Genomic DNA, 8496 nt, shown 5'->3' with positions numbered 1-8496 from the left:
AAATGTTTGCTGCAACACCACTTGAAACGTTTCACTTCCAATTTGACCACACCAAGCACTCTTGAAAAGTATCTTGCTTGAAAAGTATCTAGCAAGTCAGGTGGAATTACACGCTGAACTCTCCCACCTTGCTTACAAGTGCACAATCTATTGAGCAGAGACAGGCGACGCTGGGATTCACTCCCTCAGGAATCTGCGCCATCTACAACAAGAGGCAGCGCGGAGGTGCGAACACCGTCCCGTCAAGCGCCCAGCATCACCGCTGGCATACGGGYGAGCAATCCCATCCACTTCAAACTCGCACTGTGTGCAAAGCAATAGGCTATCACGGACCCGACAGAGCAACACATCTGGCTGCTTTGCTTAATGAACACCCGGTTCATTAACAATATGCTTAATCTGTGCTTAAAGAAGCCTTAAGTGCAATCTATGCTTGACAATACAACCACGTCAGCAAGCAGGACCAGTAAACCACCATTTACAGCCAAATCCAAGAGAGGACAGGCCAGAAGATGCAAGAGTAATTGGGACACTCTTCATTAAACAACGCTTCACGTGAATAAAGTCATTCTCTTACATTGCTGATGTTCTGAGCGTTAACTTTGGATTGCAGCAATACAGGCGTGTCAGAAGGCATGGAGATCTGCGTCTTATCTCTGTCCCAGGCCTCATGRTACAGATGCTAAGGAGAAAGGAAGCATAATGACATTTCATCAGTGGCGGAACACTCCAGAAAACCCCTCCACGTGCAGGAACATTGTGGTAATGCCAATCTGCATTAGTTTCAAATGAAACATTCTCACACTAAAGGCTAGCTTGTTTATTATTCTTCCGTATCATGCATTCAACAGAACTGTAGGCTCTACCCCAAAGGAGAAGGAGAAGGAGAAGGAGAAGGAGAAGGAGAAGGAGAAGGAGAAGGAGAAGAAGGTCACCACATAAAAACAAAGGTATATGAAAAGTAAGCTTACGTCACTGATCTGCAAAGCATTGATCTTAGCCTGGACAACATCTGGCGTGTCAGTAATGCTGGTGAATTTCAGCTCCTCTGGCCGTGTGCGATACAACCTCTCACTCAGGAGCTCCTGGGCTCTCTTTGCTTTAACCACGTCCACAGAACCTTCTGTCAACCAGCCAATGCCACGCAACCATTCCAGGTCGGACTTGTACAGGTTCTACAAACAAACCAAGGGTTACTGCAATCGCAGCAAGACCGGCAGGTCCACGCAGCTCCTGTACAAGGCTTTCCCCAAGCGGCTGCCCCCAAAGTCATGCAGCAAGCAGGCAATACTTACACTGGCGGATCGGGCCCTTTGCCTGCTCTCCTACACCCCCCATTTGCACAGCAACGAAATCAATGCTGCTTTGAAAATACACCCCACATGCAAATATGCGTTGGAATTCTGCAAGTTACACATCTTTCTAAAGACCAAAACCACATTTCAAACATACGTTTCACTTTTATGGGAACCACCCAAAATACCTCTGGCCCCCATGCTGCAAACACTACAGATTTGGAAGGGACTGCACATGTGAATTAAATAAATAAATAAAATACCAGAACCAATGGCAGGGATATGAACAAATGTTTGAAAGGATATTGGCCCACTCGCAAGCAAGCAGCCGCTCACACGCGTGCCTTTAAGCCTTGGTACAGTCACTCTCACTCACATCGCTCTGCAGGTCGTAGGCCTTCCTTGCTTGGATCACATCATTCTGGTCAGGCAGACACGTCCACTCGTGGAGGTAATGCCGGTAGTCAACATCACTGACCAGCGTCTGGCACTCCTTGGCTGCCCGCACAGCCATCATATCGACCGGTATGTGGACYCGGGACTTTGAATCGTGGTATGCCTTCCGGTAGATTCGGTCGTTCTGCATCATCATCACACGCGCGGCCCACGACAGTTTGGGATCCTCCTKGGCGGTTCGGCACCCAATGTAGTGCCCCTTCTGTTTCTCGTGGGTTTCTTTGTACTTGTACTGATGAAAGTGAAAGGTGGTGTTACAAAAAATAGTCATTCTGTGATGACTATTTCACATCATTTCATATCGCTACTAAYCACTAATGGATTTTTTTCATGCGATGAGATATACATTTTTGAAATTCCTAACATGTTGTTCCTCTATAATTATTGGTATGTTGTATAGTATTTTATTATTTTCTATTATTATCTTAATCTTAGCAATTGCATTGCAATGGGTTTTTTTCAGACATTGTTGCCCTTTATCCTGCACKTCATTCTACAGTAGTAGGCCTTGCAGAAGAACGTGGTTTATCACTATTTTTAACATGGTACTTAACTTGTTACTTGATTCCCATTTCACACAGTAACTACAAATGAATACAGAAGAAGAACATACATCACTTGCAATATCTCTTGATGCTTTTGCACTTCGGATTGGAATTGCATCAGCTCTCATGTCATAACCCTTCTTTTTGGCTTCATCCCAGGCTTGTGTATAAAGTTTCTACACAAAAAAAGATGGAAAACACCTGTTGAACATTCAGAAGGATGGAAGTTCTACATTTCATTAATTTTTTTCTTATGAATGTTGTTAAAGCGTATTTTAGAAGAAGATCTTTATGGTTAAAGAAATGCTACTTCTTTCTGAATTTTAATTATTTTCCAATATATTTAAATGCTCTTACTTGGCTAATATTAGCTGCATTGGYCTTTGCTAATAGTATTGTTGGTGTATCAGGCATTACATGAATTGAAGTTTTGTCAGCATCCCAGGCTTCTGTGTATAATCGCTAGAAAAGAAGAAAACAGATTGCTTTTAAGTTTCTTTATGTGTAACATGATAAAAAAATTGAAAGCAGTAATTATCAAAAATATGTCTACCTGTGATTTTTTTTAAAATTGATATTTTCAAGCAGGATAGGATATACGTGGATACAAACATACATTTTTCCACCTACCAAGAACAGCTAGCTAGTTTTAAATATCCTGATAAAATAAAGCATCTCAATGTAAAGCTCAAGTAGAAAACTTTGTCTTTCCCTCTTATTACTCAGGCTTAGTTGGTACAGCAATTTATTGGTTTAGTGTTGCTGGGAGTCTGCTGTAGGAGGAAAACTGTATTCATTACTCTTGTAAGAGCTGTTTGACTGATGTTYCTCCTTAAAGAGAAGGGATAGGTACTTTGGGATTTTGTTCCTTCAGGTCAGAGCTAAATGGCAGAAGCCTCATTGCTAAGGAACACAAGCTTTCTCCTCATAACTTGTTCATTTTGCAGTATCCGATGTTCAGTCAACCACAGAGCACTACAGCAGCTGCAGTATTTTGCTGCATCTTTTCTTGTAATATTGTCACAACACCATCTCCTCTAGACATACCCTTATCCCTTGTCTGGAACGTCATTTCTGTGGATTTCACAGTATTGTTTAAGAACTGCAAAGACATTCAGCCTGTTAAACCAGAGATGAGTTTTATGCTGTGAGCTGAAAAAACATTAAAGAAATAGAAAAACTATACTCAGCAGACACTTAGAAAAAAAATAGTGATTCAGATGGGAGGAGGAGAAAAGGAAAATTAACCAACTTTTTGTTATTGCTTTTCACTAATATCTGATATAGGTGAAATTTTTCAGTTGTTTTTACTAAGTGTTCAGTTCAGATAAAGCCCTGAGGTACGACACTGTGCTCGTATACAAAGGCTGACTTTGGGTATTCATCGTCTCTGAGTCCACAACAACGTGGTGTGTAGCATTACTTTGATTTTTGCATTTTCTGCCACCTGAACAAGTTCTACTAGTGATGTTAAAACACACAAACAAAAACAAACAAACAAACAAACTTACCTTGTTCATCATCTCAGCATTTTGCTTGGCTAAGACCATGGCCAAAGAATCTGGCACACTAGTAAATTTAATCTGATCTGCTGGCTGACGATACTTCTTTTCACTCAGGATTTCTCCAGCTTTCTTTGCTTTCTCAACGTCCACAGAACCAATAGGAACCCATCCAATTCCCCTTAGCCATTCCAAATCTGATTTGTAAACAGCCTGAAAAGTTTTGAAAGTTCATCAGATATGTGCAGGTGTGATCAAATATTAAAATAATTATGAATAAGTGTAGCCTATTCTATACCAGTAATTCTATATATTAATAGACAGTAGTTATATATTTATATTACAGTACATGTTTGTTTTACAGTAGCAAGTATATATTTATATTTTCAGTACCAAGATATAGTTTTGATACTAATTTTTGAAGTATGTGTAAAATAATCATTAAATTACAAAGAAAGGAGTTAGTGAAGAACTCCACAAATATCACTGTTACACAGAAATTAAACTCAGAGCAAGGTCTCCGAAAATAGGATTTGGCAACACACGTTTGATGACAGGATACAAAATTTTCACCTCTATGAATATGTCTGACAAGAGAGATCTTGTTTCTGTGTATCTTTTAAAAATTACATTGTACAAGACAATACATTTAATTATGTATTAAAAGTTTAACAATTCGCTCACATCACTCTGTAGATCATAGGCCTTCTTAGCATGGATAACATCATTCTGGTCTGGCAGACAGATCCACTGATGCAGATAGTGGCGGTAATCAATATCACTGACCAGCTCCTGACATTTCTTTGCCAACACAATTCCCAGCATGTCCACCGGGCTACTGAAGTGCGTCTTTGTCTTCTCAAAGGCTTTCTTGTACTCCCTGTCACTCTGGAYCTTGGCTACGTGCATAGACCACAGCATCTTCGGGTCATCCTCTATGTTCCGCGCTCCAATATGGTGGCCAAGCTGCTTGCGATAGCCTTCTTTGTATTTGTACTGAAATGAAATACATTTATATTCACATAGTACAAATTTCAAATTATAAGTGGTGCATATAGTTTAACATAATCATCAATATTTTGTTATAGATAGTATTACCTGATTTTTGCATTCATACATTCAACTGAATGTATATATACGTATTGAATGTATTCATACATTTAATTAATGAAACATYTAATGTCACATGCTTTCTAAAAGGTTTGATATCCCACATCCTTTCAATATTAAGATTAAAATGTAAAGGTTAACTTACTTTAAAAGTTTATCACAAAACACAGTCATTAAACTAATCTTTACTGGTCTTTATATTAACAGCTTATTTCCCAATGTTGATAGAACACTGAACAATCTTGAAAAAAAATGTTATCCTCTATCTCTTAGTGATGTTTTCTCAGCCTGGAAATGATCATACTTATTGCATATTCTTATTTTTTATTTCTGTTTGCAGTCATCTTGATCCTCACTAAGGGATTCCATCAAAAGTGTATTTCCCTAGAAAACGCAATAGTTTAGAATTCTTAACACTGACTTATTAATGTATTTATTTTAGAGAGAGATTTTTAAAGCTTTTATTTCCTATTTTGAATCAGAAATGAAGTTAGTTAACTCCATCATAGAATCATGTGGCCTTATTGAGCATCCTACTTGAACATACCATGGGCATCAGTGGCAACATTCGAGTAGGAATAGAATTAATCCTTAGACTATACCACAAAATCACAGGTTGAGGTTGGAAGGCACCTCAGCTAGTCCAACCCCCCTGCTCAAGCACGGTCACCTAGAGCATGGTAGACAGGGTTGCATCCAAGTGGGCCTTGAAGATCTCCAGAGAAGGAGACTCCACAACCTCTCTGGGCAACCTGTTCCAGTGCTCTCTCACTCCCACAGTGAAGAAATTCCCCCTCATGTTCAGGCGGAACTTCCTGTGCTTCAGTTTGTGCCCATTGTCTCTTGCCCTGTCACATGGCACTACTGTTTGTCCCCATCCCCTTGACACCCTCCCTTCAGGTACTTGTACACATTGATAAGATCCCCCCTCAGYCTTYKCTTCCCCAGGCTGAAGAGGCCCAGCTCTTGCAGCCGTTCCTCAGAGGGCAGATGCTCCAGTCCCTTAATCATCTTTGTAGCCCTACGCTGGACTCTCTCCARTAACCCCATGTCTCTCTTGTMCTGGGGAGCCCAGAACTGGACACAGTTCTCGAGATGAGGCCTCACCAGGGCTGAGGAGATGGGCACAATCACCTCCCTCGACCTGCTGGCAACACTCTTCCTAAGGCACCCCAGGAGACCACTGGCCTTCTTGGCCACAAGGGCACATTGCTGGCTCGTGGTCAATCTGTAATCCACCAGCACTCCCAGGTCTTTCTCTGCAGAGCTGCTCTCCAGCAGGTCAGCCCCCAGCTTGTACTGGTGCCTAGGGTTATTTTTCCCTAGGTGCAGGACTCTGCACTTGCCCTTGTTGAACCTCATGAGGTTCCTCTCTGCCCAGCTCTCCAGCCTGCCCAGGTCTCTCTGAATGGCAGCACAGCCCTCAGGTGTATCAGCCACTCCTCCCAGCTTGGTAACATCAGCAAACTTGCTGAGGAGGCACTCTGTCCTTTCATCCAGGTCAAAAGACTATTAAAAGACTAAAAGACTATTTTCTTACTTATTACTGCAATATATACTTCATATATAAAAAATACTGGCTGCTCTTTCCTTTCATGCACTAAAGGCATGCAGTAGAGTCAGTAGATCGCAATATTATGTATGCATTTATAAAATGTTAAGATGTAACATTAGAGACAATGGAACAAAAATTTTGACTGCTTTGCATTATCAAAGCCATAAAGATACGGTAAAAAGACTGCTTACATCACTGGCAATCTCTCTGGATGCCTTGGCAGCTTGGATAGGAATGGCATCAAAACGCAGATCATGACCCTTCTTCTTCGACTCCTCCAAAGCCAGTTTGTACACTTTCTGTAAGAAAAATATTAATATTTTTGTTTCAAAATCAGAAAATACACCCACTTCAGTTAAACACATTTACATAAAAAACAAATTAAGTCCCTAAATTATATTGTTCATGCTCAGATAGTTTAAAAATCTGAACATAGCTCTACCTTCTCTAGAATGTTAGAAAACACAGATTCCGAAGAGCTTCTTATCTTATGATAGATGCTTAGAAACAGGAAATAATTTTGGGAAGGGAAAGAAAGAAATATTCTAATATTTAAATTATTTATTTCCCTGGCTTTCTGTGAGAAATACTTCTAGTCTATTGCAGATAATATATCAAGAAAACATTAGATACCTAGGAGGTAACAACCCTGATTTTAGCAGTATAGCTGGTCACTTGTGAAGCTAAATAGTTTGATAACATGACAATACTAACTGAAAAGCCAGAGATGACAGAATTGTAGTTCTCAGAAATCATTTAATCCTTTCAGCTCTTCAGTTTACTCACCTGACTGTAGTTCATTTGGTTTTGCTTAGCCAGTAGAATTTCTGGTGTGTCAGGCATAACATGAATCATAGTCTTGTCTTTATTCCACGCTTCAGTGTATAAACGCTAAGAAAGAATACAGAAAGAGATTAATGCTGTTTTCTAATAAAAGTTAAATATTAGTAATTTAGGTAGAACACATAGGAGACTAGATAAAACCACAGGTAACACAGCAGGAATAAATGCTTATATATTTACACTCAAGTAGAGGAACTACTATAATAAAAGAATTTATCTGAGAAAAATCACCAAAACTGTTCTAGAAAACTGCCAAAATACTTTAGAAGAAGAAATAAACTTACAGTATTATTACTGCTAACTGCACAGACACGCCAAAGAAAGGATTAAAGAGCAGTATGCAAAATATCATTACAAACTTGAGACTTCTAATACATGTCTTTACTAGTTTTGATTAAAAAAGCAGAACATGACTTCAAAAAYGTATCAGTTCTAAACTTCAGCATTACTTTTAATCATTATATTTGTAGTGGTGTGTCTCTAAGGTTTAGGCAGAGAGTGCTGATATGTAACTTAACAAACCCAGACTCACCTTATTCATTGTCTCTGCATTCTGCTTGGCTAAGACCATCTCCAGAGAATCAGTGACACTAGTAAACTTGATTGTGTCTGGAGGCTGACGGTACACTTTATCACTCAAAATCTCTCCTGCTTTCTTGGCTTTTTCAACATCCAAGGAACCAATTGGGACCCAGCCAATGCCCCGCAGCCATTCAAGGTCTGACTTGTAGTAATTCTATTGCAAAAAAATAGAGGCAGTTGTCTCATTAACTTTTCGTACATCTCATCTCATACGAATATAGCTTACTCTCTGGAAGTCCCCTAGTCCTCCTAGTTCTATATGCTGAAAACTAAGTTTTAGCAAACCAGATTCAGATTTCAGTCCTTATCTTCAATGGGTATCATTTAACCAACAAAACATTGTAGAATGGTTGAAAAGTAACGGTGAGAWTAAGACAAAACCTTGAAAGTCAGCAGAACATTATACTGGAAGATTTATTCTCAGCAAATATAAAATTTTCACTAGGAAGAGCATGTCCTGACTTAGATCATTTTCCTCAACAAGCAATGAAGAATTTCTGTCCACTGCAATCATGCAATGAAACAAACAAACAAAAAAAACTTCTGTAATACTACTGTGCCTTTATATTTGCAGTTACTCTGTGCGTAAAACCTCATAACAAACAACC

At 39.5% G+C, this 8496-nt stretch overlaps 1 protein-coding gene across 1 annotated transcript; it reads right to left on the bottom strand.

Annotated features, from left to right (window-relative positions):
* Positions 1 to 577: 577 nt before the first annotated feature.
* Positions 578 to 8042, bottom strand: LOC146584088 (nebulin-like; the record flags this gene model as incomplete). Its single annotated transcript, XM_085325437.1, has 10 exons — positions 578 to 682; positions 972 to 1175; positions 1672 to 1983; positions 2365 to 2472; positions 2654 to 2758; positions 3808 to 4011; positions 4483 to 4794; positions 6655 to 6762; positions 7250 to 7354; positions 7839 to 8042. Coding segments are annotated over 10 exons (1767 nt in total), but the record flags the coding sequence as incomplete, so codon positions are not given.
* Positions 8043 to 8496: the final 454 nt, after the last annotated feature.

Source organism: Rhea americana, unplaced genomic scaffold (assembly GCF_003343005.1).
Source record: "Rhea americana isolate MKP2758 unplaced genomic scaffold, rheAme1 scaffold_970, whole genome shotgun sequence".
Taxonomy (NCBI): Eukaryota; Metazoa; Chordata; class Aves; order Rheiformes; family Rheidae; genus Rhea; species Rhea americana.
This window is presented reverse-complemented; position numbering and strand designations above follow the sequence as displayed.